The sequence below is a fragment of the Brienomyrus brachyistius genome, unplaced genomic scaffold (genome assembly GCF_023856365.1).
Source record: "Brienomyrus brachyistius isolate T26 unplaced genomic scaffold, BBRACH_0.4 scaffold35, whole genome shotgun sequence".
Taxonomy (NCBI): Eukaryota; Metazoa; Chordata; class Actinopteri; order Osteoglossiformes; family Mormyridae; genus Brienomyrus; species Brienomyrus brachyistius.
The window spans coordinates 2,240,841-2,255,033 of record NW_026042310.1 but is presented as its reverse complement, the minus strand read 5'-3'; the positions used below and the strand labels follow the sequence as shown (position 1 = coordinate 2,255,033).

Sequence of the window (14,193 nt, the reverse complement as noted above, 5' to 3'; positions counted from 1 at the left end):
TGGGGCATGTAGTCTTTTAATACAAGGCGTGGCATGAAAAATAAATAGCTTCCATTCTAGGAAGGTGTCGATGTATTTTTAAATGAAACCACTGATTGTAGTATGTATATAATAAATTATTCAAAATAGTGTACCGGCGCAACGATTATTTTACGCGGGGTGATTTGTTTAAACTGCTGGAAGTAGCTAGGGGCGTATATGGCAATTAACTCCACTACCCATCATGCTTTGTCATACGGAGGCGTCATTTGTTTGCTAACGTATCTCGGTCCATGAGCTCATTGGACAATAAAGGGGATTCCATAATTTCTATTGGCTGACGCGCGTCTTCGTTTCAATCGCTGAATGCCTTGTGTGGGTGCTCCGGTTTTGGAAACGGATGGCATAGAAGTGCTTTTGCTATGATGTGGAAGGTAGGGTTTACAGTATTTTTGAGTATTTTTGTTTCTTAGCCATTCGCTCGTGGTTGTAAACAATTTAAATACTGTTTGTGAAATTCATGGAAGTAATTTTTATTAGTGACAAATGCAATGTTAAACAAGTATTATAACTAGCTGGCTGTAACGTTTTATTTTATTTTTATCTGATATCTCAGCTAAACACTCATATAACTCTTGCCACTATTTCATTGCTTACCCAGTAAGTCAGCAAACAATTTTCTTTTTTATTGTAATAATATAATGTAATAAATAATATGTTTACCTGAATTGTTTGCGAGATTATTTGTTAAGACAAATATTTTCATATGCGCGCCCTACTTATTAAAATAAAACCAGTTTTCGTGCCTGATATTCAAATAGACAGTGTTACAGCCGCGACGTATCTTTTATGCGTCTCATCCGACCATTGCATGATCCCGAAGCTCATGTCCAGCAATTCTACCTAAGTTCTCACATGTAACATGTGTCTTTTGGCGATAAATGACATGCTGGATGGCGTGATTACATTCCTGGAAATAATTCGCTTTTTGGTGACCGTGGCGCTGGCAGTAAAGACTAACTCGACGCGTATGCTTACGTGTTTATTTTAACTAAGCGCGCCCGGATTGTTTGACTGTTTTGAGCGCATCTCCTTACTCTCCTCCACCTCCTCGTTGTTGCCATGGTAACCTCCCATGACCGCTTATTTATAGGAGACCGAATTTATTTATAAAGATATACGGTGCGTGTAGCTGTCTATAAATTCACAAATCTTGAACCTTAAATTGTGTAGTCGTGTTGTTATTGTCACTGGTCTGCTGGAAGCAGTAAGAGTTGGTTTTCTGGTGGTACCTAAATGTTCCCTCTTGACGTCAGTTGGATTTTTTTTTTTAATAAATTTGTAACGCAGAGTGCCCGCGGTTAGTTTTGTGATTTAAGATCATAAATTATTAATTCTACTTTTTATAGAAATACACAAACATTGACTGTAATACAAATGAATACAAATGCAAACAGAAAGATCTTGTATTGATCGACAAGGCCAGAGACACAGCCTCGACGGTCACTCACTGAAATGAATTGACATTTTAGTCTTGGTCAGTCCTTTGTTTCCCGACAGATATCAGGAAATCTGAAATATCAAAGGCCTTTTGTTTGCACCCATAGTTATTTTTAATATAAATAGTCTTACTGGAGACTGAAATATTTTGCTACCTGTATACCCCCATTATTTAAACATCACTGACTGTGCTGTCATTCTCGGAGGCTCCCAGTCTGACTCCCCGGAGTCTGTTCCGCAGGTCCGCGCCTTGCAGTCCTGGTTGTGAAGTTCAACATGGCTGAAGGTGGGAAGGCGTCCTTAAGTGTCTGTGTCACAAAATGCCGCTGGTGGCTCTCTTGCCGTTTTTCTTCTGAAAAGTGATTCTTAAGTGTTAGAGGCATACCCTGTACATTTAAAAGAAATTAATCGCCACTACTGACTGAACAAATGTTTAGATTAATGTTAGGTTAATGTTATTATTATTTTGCTCATATGACATTTCAACAGAGGTGGAAATTTTAGATCCAGAAAGTAAAAAATCCAAAGAGTTTGTTTCAGCCAACCAGTTGAATATTCTGTGACTTTGATTATGCTCAACTGGTTGATCAAAAACAAAATCTTGGTCTAGGTTTCTGCTTTTTGGATCGGAAATTTTCACCTCTGTACTTTTATGTGAAGCATCTTTCATGTTTACTCATCTGTATAGCGGTGAGTTTACTAGAGCAGTTCAGCCGTAATATGTTCACTGGCAACATAATGGAGATCGTCCTGGGACCCGAACCAGCTCTTGTATTTTATTACTGTGGCCAGAAACCTGTGTGTTATGACTGCAAATAAAAGTCTGTTGCTGCTAATTAGCTCTGATGGTGCTGAGAGGCTCCACACGCAGCAGGCAGACTGGATGGCAGCCACTGTCGCGTCACGATTGGCGGTCCCGTTTGTCCATCAGCAAGTCTGCCCCGCCTACTTCGCTGATCATTGGCCTGTCTCTGACACCCGCAGAGTTCCCAGGAGTGAAGGATGCGATCTGTCTCTGCCTCTAATCCCTCACTGCCAACGGGTTCCAGGAGGAGTTTCGACAGCGTGCAGAGGACGGACGTGTTCCCCGTGAGGAGGTGCACAGGACCTGGGAGTGCACGGTACACCTCCTGGGCGTTTTCTGGAATGTAGGAGTTTTAGTCAAGAACTCGGGCATGGACATTAGCCTGGAGGACCGGGGTGTGTCTAGGCTTTTCCACAGCCCTGTTTCTTCTGAAAGGGGGATTACTTTTCGGCACAGAGTGACAGTGTAGACCCTGAACAGCAGGGGGCAGTAGAGTTCATTGCATAGTACTGGAAATTGGGTGCCTTTTTAAGAGAATGCTTGCAGCTTCCCAAATAATTACCCAAAAGCTACGAGCTTTTTTGTTGTCTAATCTGCCACATTGTTTGGTCTCTTTTGCAATCTTTAAATATCATTAATTCAGCATTAACTTTCTTACCCACAATGCTCTGCATCCCCGCAGGCAGCCCCGATGGAGTTCTGGAAGCGTGTGAGCACCAACACGGTGAGCACCAACACAGAGACGCGCTCAGAGCGTGCCGACACCGTCTACATGGTGGTGCCGCTGCTGGGCGTGGCCCTCCTCATCATCATCGCCCTCTTCCTCATCTGGAGGTGCCAGCTGCAGAAGGCCACACGGCGCCGGCCGGCGTACACTCAGAACCGCTATCTGGCCAGCCGCACCTCCCGGAGCCTGCCCCGCATTCTGGTGCACCGGGACACTGCCGGCCACTCTGAGAATACACATTCAGATTGCGGGCGGGCGACAGGGGCGTCCGCGGCCGGCGGGGGAGGTGGAGGAGGTACGGGAGGAGGCTTGGCCCCCCATCAGCAGTCGCTCCCTCCCAACGGCCGTGCTCTCTACATCCAGGACTCCTCCGCCTCTGTGGCGTCTCGGCTCTCCGGGGCCACACCCCCGCCCTCCTACGAGGAGGTGACGGGACACCTGGAGAGCAGCAGCGATGAGACCTCAGTTCCCTACAGCGACCCCCCACCCAAGTACGAGGAGATCGTCAAGCAGAAATGAATGCCCTGCCTCCCCACCCTCCTCCACCAACCCCCCCCCCCCCACATCTCACCACCCTTGGCGGCTGAGGAAAGTTCCAGAATGCGATTCCGGGTTCTGCACGTGGAGCCTGCGTGTGCCCCCCCGTTCGTGGGCAGTGCTTGGGGTCATGTCCAGTGAATTCGTTGTGCATTAGTGTTGGCAGGTGGTATCCTGTTCACTCTGATCATCGCTGAGATGTTCCTGGTCGCTGTGCAGCTAGGCTCCTGTGTCCTTGCCCGTCATTAGGGGTTTCCGGCTCCCAAACCCTCGTCCCAATGCTCCTCCCCTGGCTGTAAGACAGAGGAAGACTGGAGATGCAGAAGAAGCAGTGTGCATTCCAGCGGGCAGTCCGCTCATGGCGCCTGCAGCGCTGGCTGTGAATTTAGCACGAGCCCTTCCTGGCTATACGCTGGGTATGGGGAAGGCGTAGCGGTCGACTCGAAACTGTCCATCACACATCCAGGACGGCGTAGATGCGGCCAGCGGAAAACAAGAGTGAGCAGCCCCCTCTCGCACTCTCAGTCCTCCAGCAAAACAGAGCTGTCCAAACACCAGCCGTAGGTTGCACGTATCGTAGGAGTGAAATCCCCCCACCCCACCCCAGTCCTGAGCGTTATAGAGACACCTCCCACAATGCCTGAAATTGTACGTCACAGATTCAAGCTTTATTGTCATGGGGTTATGGGGCAGAAAGGGGGGGGGGGGCTGGCAACCCCGAGAGAGCACTGAGATCCGTGTATATGGTGGCATGTGACAATACATCTGAATTTACAAAGGTCTGGGGAATTCTGACAATTTCAGGATCTATAAAAATAGCAATGGTAAAACATTCCTGTCTCTTAACGTCTATGGCCTTAGTTCCCTATGCTGCTTTCCCTGTCGGACGAGCACCTTCTTCGTCTCGATTGTAGCAGGAAACTGCTCAACACACCCCTGTGCATGTGCCCATACATGGCTGACCGCAGTCAAGACACAGAGGAGCACATTACATAACCCCCCCCCCCCCCAAAACCGCCCTTTTTCTGCCTGTCTTCCATGAATCTGGCATTTGAATGATTAGGAAGCAGGCAACCTGTGCCTCCACTGGCTTTATACTGTGTTTTGTTACTTTTTCACGACATTCAGTAAGAATCAAGATGTTTAAAAAGCATTTCGTACTTGTTTGTGTCCACCAGGTGGCACCGTTCACACGGTTGTTTCGTTCTCTCTTGACGCTTTGCGAAACATTCCTTTCGGCCAAACAAGCAGCCGCGATGCCTTTTGGTGTGTCCGTCTTGATGCGCGTCGGAAGGCATACTCTCAGCTCAGGTTAACCACAGCCGTTCCTGCCAACGGAGTCCGCAGAAGGATAATTGGGATCACGGGTCTAGATGTCTCAGTTGGGATGCCCGGAATATCCTAGGTGATGCGAAATGAAGTTGGCCACACCTTCCCTGAAGGAATCAGAGTTTGGGTGTTTCTCGCTATGTATACTTGACCGTATTTGTGTTCCCACGTACCCGTTTGACACCACCTTCCATTTCCGTAGACCATTTCCAGTGCTAAGAACAGAAATGCGTTCTTGGGGTCATTCTTACCCCGTCCCAAATCTCAAGGATATATTGAATTCATCCTTGCCCAGCAAAACCAATCCCATGATTCATCACAGCCCATGTTCATTTTTGGGAGCAAAAGATAGCAAGACCGTTCTTGCCGAGACCACAAGTACAATCTTTGCCTTCTTGGTATTGAGAAACACATTTTGAGTGATACCACTTACAGCAGCAGAAGTGGACTGGTTTTGAATATATCCCATGGGGTAATGGTGTGGCTTGTGCATTGTAACCTACAGTCTGGTTGTGTCCCATCTCATGATACAAAGTCTAGAGCAGAGCTAGCAGCCGCTCACCAGCTGTACCATTTCTTCTTGTGGGTCATTATTGTCAACACTGTGTTGCACAATCCCTAGAGTGGCTCAAGGGGTTATGTGTTGTCCTTGTAATTGGTATATAATAATATGTATTATAATGCTGTATTGGGTTTGAGCTGTGGAATTTCAAGCAAAAGAAGTATTGTGTGTGTGTATGTCTCCGTCCCCCATTGGCCACACTTTGTGCCATATCAGTCTCTATATCTAAATGCCTAATGTTAGCACCTCACTGATTAATGACCAATTGATCGTTCCCGTGCATTTTCGCCAAATCTCCATGACGTGAGATGCCGTTCCCTTTATCTCCACAAACGGTGTCTTCTCAGACGGTCTCACTGCTAGCGCAGGTATCTGAAGATAGTTAGTCGATCGCTCCAGTGAGACGGACCATTATCCGTTCATGTTTTCCTTAATGTCCAGAGAGGGTCTTTTATCTTAGAAGAATATCTCTGTGAAGCACAGCAGGAGAAATTAACTTACAGTGTATATTTATGTATATATGTGCATACATGTGTGTTTGAACCACTCCACTTGAATGTCTTTTTTTATGATTTGCCAATGCATAGATTTGTATTTTTATGATTGTATTTTGTTGCCTTCTGCTACAGGTTTCTAGAGCAGATTTTAACACGTGTGAACCACCTGACGTGAGGAAAATTGGTGACTATAGGTCTTCATGTCTGTAGCTTGAGAGGACATAAACACTGAACGCACCCATCATCTGATATATTTATACCGACCCTTGTGTTTTACATTTATGAGAAATTTAATATTTTTCACTTGACCCTTAACTAAACATGTAACTATTTTGCTTTCGACAATTCATCCGAACAATGTTCCAGTTGTCACTGTTAAATAATCAGATCTTTCTAGAAGATTCCAGGTGTCGCGTCAATTTTGCCTGGAAAATCCAAGGCTGTCGAAACCAAGCGTCTGTCTTCCGAAATCTTTCCTTTGCCTTTTCTTCTGTCCCCATTGAAAGTGAGTTCAAGATTTTTTTAAAAACTTGGTTTTGAAATCCTCTGTGAAAAGAACTTGCGAGACGGGATTTCCCGAATAATGATTTGATAACTTTTGAAGACTTGATTAATCAAACTTGATTATTGCTTGATTGAGTGATTTTAGCGGTTCGCTGATGAATTGGAATTGCCGAATCCAGTGAGAATGCATATAGGGAAAGTTCTCGCAGGTTGTTAAATTCTTACTGGAAGAAATTACAAAATTCTAGGACTTTGGAAAATAATGGACGGTTCTACGGTTTTGTTATGTACATCTTTGTTGTGATATTTTGAACACTTTGACAAGTGAAGAATCTCCACTCTCCACTCGTGCTCCCATGGCAGACTGTAATTCCTTATTATATTCCATCAGCAAACGTCGCAGGTGTGGGGGAGTCTTTACGATGTGAACTATATACAAGTCCTTTATTTTTGTCTCTTAGTAATGTTTAGATATGAAGAATTGTGTCAGGGCCGATGTAAAAGGTGACAAGAGGAATGTCTGTCATTAAGAGGAACCAGTCGGGTTCCTACACGTTAAAAAATTCTGTTACACAAGAAACAAAACACAACTAATTCACGAAATATCTGAATTGTCAAACAAGTGTCATGTGTGAATGACGCGTATTTGTTCTTTCAGGAACACGCTATATAAAACCTGCTGCCAATATGTCCAGTATGATCTTCCTTGCATCTTATAACTGATTATTTTGGTCAGGGAAATGAGGAAGCTGACCACGGGACGCAAGGCTTGGGTATATTCTACACAGGATGCCATTTTGACCAGTGTCAGTGGGAAAAAAAATAAAATCTGTGGGGCCTGTTTTTTGCCTTGTCACCTTCTACTCTGTTCCGTTTAGTGACACTAGTGACACACCCCCCCCCCCCGTTCACACAGATCACCATAGCCACACTTATTTACTAAGTGCCAAATTTGTGAAAGCACTGATGATACCTTTGTGTATATAATAAATGTGTTTTTATCCATACCACCCTGTCTTCTGCTGAATTATGCCGAATGATCTGGTTATTATAATACTTTATAATAATTTATGATTATAAATTATCAGTCTTCTGAATGATTTTTAGGATCATGGGATTATGCAAAGAAAATATGTACTCAGTACAATTCAAATTTGAACTCTTTACCAATAATAGTTATGTTACCCCTTAAAATATTCTAAAATTGTAGATAAAAAAAGGAAATTAAGTGTAACACGCTGTTAAAAGCATAATTAAATGAATAATTTGTTTTTCCGAGCCCGTGTCCATTTAAACGAGCAACAGCGACACGGAGGCATAGTGGTCAAGGTGTGAAATTGCCTGCCCACCTTCAGCCAATCATCATGGAGCTTTGCACTTCCGTTTGCAGACTTTCTAAAACAGTGACGTCACCGGTTCGTTGGAGAAGGTTAGTGTGTTGTAACTCGAGTTTGGAGTCGTTTTTGAGTTGTTTACACAGATATAGAACTTACCAGTTTTGACACTAAACATATGAGGACTGTAGGGATTAGTGCATTTAGATTATTTGTTCGTGGCTCCGAGAGAATGCCATTTTTAACCTCAATAAATAACTTTTTAGGAAGTGTCCTTGCAAAGCACTAACTGCACTTGGGAAATGGCCGGCATGCTAGCTAACGATAATTTTATTAGCTTTTATTCATGCTATTCTGCAAATGTGACTTAACCGACGACAAGGTTCACCAACATGCGCCGATGTTATTTTCGATTTATTTTTCAACCATCAAACTTTCAACTACATAACAGAAAACAACGCATTAACTACCGGTTCATTTCCATGCGTTTTGAAGTAGTCGGATATAATTCTCATAAGCTGTGACTTTAATGAAATGCGATGTAATGTTAGTTGTGGTATGCATCCCCTTTTAACTGTTTAGACTGACGTCTAGGCAAAATGCCGAATACCATAATTGCGTTAGCTTCCCAGACTAGGGCAGTCCCTACCTACCTCCATCCATCCATCCATTTTCCAAACCGCTTATCCTACTGGGTCGCGGCCTCCCCTACCTATTGAGTTTAATTTGTATGTTATGACGTTTTAGTTGATTAATAAACGATTAATGCAAAATTGAATGCATAAGGGTGTATTAACGTGTTCGTGTACCTGAGTACAGGTCAGGGCGTTATGGACTCCCCTGAGTTTCTGGAGGGGCGGCCTCGGGCTCGCGGTGTGGACCAGGGCTTCACTGAGGCCATCAACCAGAAGATGCAAGTGCCTGAGCGACTGAGTGTGGGGGTGGGACCCGGAGACGAGAAACCAGAGAAGCTGGAGGACTTGACGCTGGCCTACAGGATGCATGTCCCTGACAGGCTGTCTCTGGCAGGTGCGCGCTGCTTCGCAGACAGGAGCATACCATTTCCATGCGGCACAGGTGGGATAGTTTTAACATTTCAGGGTTTTTACCTCTGCCAGAAGCCATGGACTTGAACCCCAGGCCGTTTTTCTCCACCTCGTTCAAGCACAGTGCCCCCCCCCATGTGGGTTTGGCATGGGACGTCCAATCTGCGGGTTGGGATCGGTCGACGTCTTCACGAGACCCCCCAGTGGTAAGTGGGCTCACCCTGACTGTCTTATGTGCGCTTCTCTGGGCTGAGGCATGGCCGGGATTTATACGTGTCCTCTATACTCGTTATGCTTTTATTCTGGTTAATAAAGTATATATTTACCTGTGTGGGATGTTCTCACAAGCCTCTGCTTTGACAGAGCCCCCTGCGGAGGTCATTCAGTGACCAGACCATTAACTGGAGTCCCCCTGTGACCCCAAGCGCTTCCAAGCAGATTCTTCATACACCTCCCATGTATGTCTCCCTTTGCTTACAGCTTTTTCCTTGTTTTGTTTAAAACTCTAGCTGGTCACATGACATTATGGCTGGTCACATGACATTATGGCTGGTCACATGACATTATCCCGGTAAAATGGTGGCTCTCGGTACCAAATTCATTAGTTTAGGTCTGATTTGGTCTTTTAGTCTTTAACCTTGAAATATTAGTATAAGTACTTTGCAGTTAATGTGTTGCAAAGTCATTTAAGAAAACTAACAGGCGTTGTGAACTACATTTTACAATATTACTACTTCATCAGCAAAATAAATTCTGAGTAAAATATACCAGTGACGAATCTAAAGCCTGTTGCATGTTATGTCAGTGTTCTGAGCCAACAGTAGGGGGAGCCAGAGTCATGCATAGTGTTAGCCATTTTAACAGTGTGCAGAATATAGTGCCACTCTGTGCTGAGTTACAGCTGTTTGATAGACACTTTTGTCCACTTGCTCAGCACTGCTCACTGCAGACGATCGGCAGCCTTTACACTAAGCGGCGCTGTCGTCCATGTTGTTTTATTACTGTACTGCTGCCATGGTGAGATCTCTCTGTGTATGCGATCCTCACTCGCCGTAGTTGCAGCACTGGACACCCTCCACAGTGCCCAGGACCTTCTACCATCCCACCCAGCCTCCTGACCCCGCAGCACATGCTGCAGGCCGCCAAAGACCTGGGTCGTCTGGCCTCTCGCCGGGTCCTGCAGTCTGTGACCCAGAAGTACAGTGCCAGGTGACATATGTCACACACACCTCCCTCGTTCTCCCTAATCCATAATAAGCCCCACCCCTCTGACTGGACCGCCGTTCTATTGGACAGCTTTTCACGTGACCCACATTAGAAATATATTTGAATTCTGTACTCCATCCCCCCCCCCCCCAATCCTCCACTTACAGGTCCAGCTGCCCAGAGAACCCCCCCACTGCCCTGACAGACATCCCCAGCACCACAGGCCTCAGCCGGAGAAGGTGTCATGGCGTCCAATTCCCCCGTCACATAACAGGCTCAGTTTTATCATCTCTTATGCTTCTGCTGTGCTGTGGAGTAAAAAAAAAATAATCCACTGCATTCAGTCCTGCTTCTCTTTATACTTAAAAAAAAAAAAGACCATTCTCTGATCTAAAGGTAACGCGCGGCTCAGGTGGGCAGAACGCTGTGCCTGTAATTGGTAGGAGTGTAACGGTACACGTGAAATTCTCGAACACAGGTCTTTCAGTTTAGTACGCATATGTACCGAACGAATACAGTGACTGCGAAACCTTTGTGTGTTTCCCCCGACAATCGGAAACAGGCAGTTGAAGCCGCACCGTTACGTATTTGGGTGTAAGTCGTAGCGTGAAGCTGGAAGTTGTTAATGTGGATACAAGCACAGCAGAGGTGTTTCTTTAAATACTGCACCATAATGAATGTCTATTCTGTTACGCTTTGTGTGTTTTGAGACCATATTTGTGTTGCACAGCTCTGATATGAAGCTGAACGCTGCTGATGTGAATATAGTGCAGATCGGGCGCGGCTAGTTTTCTAAATGTACATCGAAATGGATATTTATTTTTATTTACTTTTAAGTAAATTTAACTTTTTTTAATTAGTAGATTGTAGCAGTATTGACAGAGACTTTTAAAGAAAGCCATACTTTGTTCAGTTAACCACTATTTAATAAAGAAAAACGAAGCGGTTTATGATTCGCTACTTTTGCCGTCGCTGTACCGAACCGTGAAATGAACCAAACCCTGATTTCTGTGTACCGTTGCACCCCTAGTGACCAGAAGGATGCCGATTGAAATCTCAGTGCCGGCAAAGTGATTTTACCGTCGGGCCCCTGAGTGAGGCCCTTAACCCTCACCGTTGGGCCCCTGAGCGAGGCAATTAACCCTCACAGTTGAACTCCTTAGCGAGGCCCCTAGCCCTCACCATTGGACCCCTGAATTAGGCCCCTAACCCTCACCGTCGGGCCCCTGTGCGAGGCCCCTAACCCTCACCATCGGGCCCCTGTGCGAGGCCCCTAACCCTCACCGTCGGGCCCCTGTGCGAGGCCCCTAACCCTCACCGTCGGGCCCCTGTGCGAGGCCCCTAACCCTCACCGTCGGGCCCCTGAGTGAGGCCCCTAACCCTCACCGTCGGGCCCCTGAGTGAGGCCCCTAACCCTCACCGTCGGGCCCCTGAGTGAGGCCCCTAACCCTCACCGTCGGGCCCCTGTGCGAGGCCCCCAACCCTCACCGTCGGGCCCCTGAGTGAGGCCCCTAACCCTCACCGTCGGGCCCCTGAGCGAGGCCCCTAAACCCCAGTTGTTCCGGGGACTGTCTGACCCACTTTCTCAGAAATGTACGGTGTTTTAGTTAAAAGCATCTGCTGACTAAGTAAGATGTAATAATCTAATTACCTCAGCAAGGTTTACCTTTGAAGTCACGTCCTCAAACATGCCCGGTAAACAAAAAAAACAAAGCATTCCTTTAAACGGTTAGATTCTTAGTTCTCAGAGTGTTCGAGTCATCAGTGTGATGGCAGCTGGGCTTAGCACACTGTTAACCGTCTGTTAACCGTCTGTTAACCACAGCTTCTTACTCTGAGCTAATTTGTGTTCCTTTCTCCTGAGGCAGTACCACAATGGAATGGCTGGAGGATGATGGCGGGGACAACGTCGAGTTCCTCGTTTTACGGAGACAGGTGAGTTTCCGCACGCATCGTCCCCTGTCCTGCCTTTCCTGTGTGTCTTTCTGAAGCTTCTACTCTCCGAATAGAATGACAAAGCATCGCCCTCTAGTGGCTGATGTGTTCAGTACAGGGTACTTTTTTCAGTATTTTTTTTTTCCAAGACCTGTAATTATCTGTAGTGCCACCAGGGGGTGTCATTGCGGTCTGCAGGTTTTAAGGCTTGGTGCATTGTCACATTCATACTTTAACAATGCCTTCAAAAAGCCGTTCACCCAGCCAGAGTTGCATAGTAATTCTTCCTCTTTGGATGTGCCTCTATATGAACGTCTGGCTTTGTGCTGTGGCATTCAAGCAGTGAATAACTGTAAGAGTTGGAATGGTTCAACCCTTTGTCTTTTGAAACTTGGATTATAACGGTATTAGTCAGAGGTGGAAAGTTCAGGTCCGCAAAGTACGAATCCAGGCCAAGATTTTGTTTCAGCCAACCAGTTGAGCACTCTGTGACTGTGACCCTTTATACGCAACTGGTTGGTTGAAACCGAATCCCGGTCAGGATTTGTACTTTGCGGACCTGAACTTCCCACCTCTGGTATTAGACAGTGAGATTAGCAGGTTTAAAGATGCTGACTTAATTCCTGCCGTATTACATTCCCACTTAAAATGTTAAGCTTCATTTTGGTTGCCGCTTAGTTCAGCGCGTATACTGAGTGTGGAAACTCAGTGTGATACATTATCACCATCGGTTCCTTTTGTAGACATCTGCCTTACCATATTTACCATTTCTATCCATTCACACTGTTGGCTTTTAATTGCAGCAGTTACAGTTAAATACGTTTCTCAGAGATATCGTGGTTGGCATCTTTTCGGAACTTCGGGACAGGTTCCGGAACCTTCTGGTATTCCTGGGCCGACATGGCAGAACGGACGGGGTTTTGGGGTCAGATGGAGCTCAGGATGTAATCAGGACGTCTCACCGGCACCCCCAGGTGGTGAAAATGAACCGGCGGCTGGCCGCCCTGGAGCGGCAGAACGCGGAGCGTCGGCAGAGCGAGCAGCTGCTGTTCTCCCTGCTGATTTCCGCCTGTCTGCTCAACGGCTGGCTCTGGCTGCGAAGATAGCCGCCCACAACTGCGCAACCGCACTCGGGTCGCAGATACGCACACGCAGACGGCAGAAGAGCGGTAGATAGCTGGACAGGTAGGACCGAACTCGGCCTGCGACCTCCGTGACTCTGACCCCTGAGCTGGCCGGCAGCACTGTGTCGTCAAGCAGGACCTCAACCCCAACAACTGTGCTCACGAACTGAAACGTGGCCGGGGGGTAAATATATGAATTTGCTATGTGTGTAGCAAATCAAAACAGAGCAATATGAGAACTTTTCAACATCTGGAGGAAATGCAAGTTTATCGCATGCGGCTTTACGTTACGTTACTGGTAGTTGCTGTAGTTGGATATTTAAAATGCGTTTTTAGCGTCTCATACTCCTGTAAAGACTGATTTAATTTCGTCACCATTCTGATGCATGCACTGTTACTAGTAATTAACACGATTAGCTTGCTGTTAATTTACCAATAAATAAAGGTACTTGTTCGAAGATTTATTTCCAAGTCATCCATGTCTGAAGCATCTTGGTTCTGGTCGCGATTTGAGTTTAGGACAGAATGAAGCTCCATTTTGACTTGGAACCAAGGGTCTGTGAGCTTGCATGTGGGAGATGCTTGCAGTGCAGTGATTTAGGTCTGGAATTTTCCCCTCGTTCTTTGATACGAGTTGAGTTAATCCTAACAGACGTAGCGGGGACGTCACCTCACGCAGCACACCGGCCCACACACACACACACACACACACAGCTTAGCGATGCAGCGTGGGTTTGGGAGGTGTGTGTGGCTGGGATTGGGTTGGGGTAAGTTGGCCAGGCGCAGATGGGGGCATGGGTGGATGGTAATGCTGCCCCCCCCCCTTAGGGTGAAAATGTGAATTTAAAGTAATGCCTGTCACACAGAAGATGAAATGATGTATAAAATAAAGCATTCTTTTAATAGTGATTTTTTTTTAAGCTTACACAAAATGTGCTGAAATATTAATGGCAAATAAAATAGAAACATGTGCTTTTCATGCCGCTTTTCTTTAATTAAGAAAAGAAACACTTTTTAAGTTAACGTTAAACATTTAAACTAAGTAATTTGAAACTTGTGTTAGGTGCAGGAACCCAAACCACAGGCAGAGACTGAGATGATTGCGGTG

The 14,193-nt window shown here is 45.9% G+C and overlaps 2 protein-coding genes across 7 annotated transcripts; both read left to right on the top strand.

The window, feature by feature from the left end:
- Positions 1-345: 345 nt before the first annotated feature.
- LOC125721897 (transmembrane gamma-carboxyglutamic acid protein 3) lies at positions 346-7,447 on the top strand. Of its 4 annotated transcripts, XM_048998107.1 has the most exons (5): positions 394-413; positions 596-639; positions 1,721-1,765; positions 2,464-2,600; positions 2,967-7,447. In XM_048998107.1, the coding sequence occupies exon 5, from the start codon at positions 2,976-2,978 to the stop codon at positions 3,528-3,530; it is 555 nt and encodes a 184-aa protein (XP_048854064.1). In that variant the 5' UTR covers positions 394-413; positions 596-639; positions 1,721-1,765; positions 2,464-2,600; positions 2,967-2,975; the 3' UTR covers positions 3,531-7,447. The 4 variants fall into 4 exon arrangements, with proteins under 4 accessions (XP_048854063.1, XP_048854065.1, XP_048854064.1 ...); XM_048998106.1 differs by lacking the exon at positions 596-639 and having other exon boundaries at positions 346-413; XM_048998108.1 differs by lacking the exons at positions 596-639; positions 1,721-1,765 and having other exon boundaries at positions 350-413.
- A 324-nt stretch (positions 7,448-7,771) lies between these two features.
- LOC125721911 (mitochondrial fission factor homolog B) lies at positions 7,772-13,543 on the top strand. Of its 3 annotated transcripts, none has more exons than XM_048998132.1 (8): positions 7,772-7,869; positions 8,594-8,803; positions 8,896-9,026; positions 9,184-9,278; positions 9,877-10,029; positions 10,194-10,265; positions 11,895-11,961; positions 12,830-13,543. In XM_048998132.1, the coding sequence occupies exons 2-8, from the start codon at positions 8,605-8,607 to the stop codon at positions 13,136-13,138; spliced, it is 1,026 nt and encodes a 341-aa protein (XP_048854089.1). In that variant the 5' UTR covers positions 7,772-7,869; positions 8,594-8,604; the 3' UTR covers positions 13,139-13,543. The 3 variants fall into 3 exon arrangements, with proteins under 3 accessions (XP_048854089.1, XP_048854090.1, XP_048854088.1); XM_048998133.1 differs by having other exon boundaries at positions 8,893-9,026; positions 12,936-13,543; XM_048998131.1 differs by having other exon boundaries at positions 8,893-9,026.
- Positions 13,544-14,193: the final 650 nt, after the last annotated feature.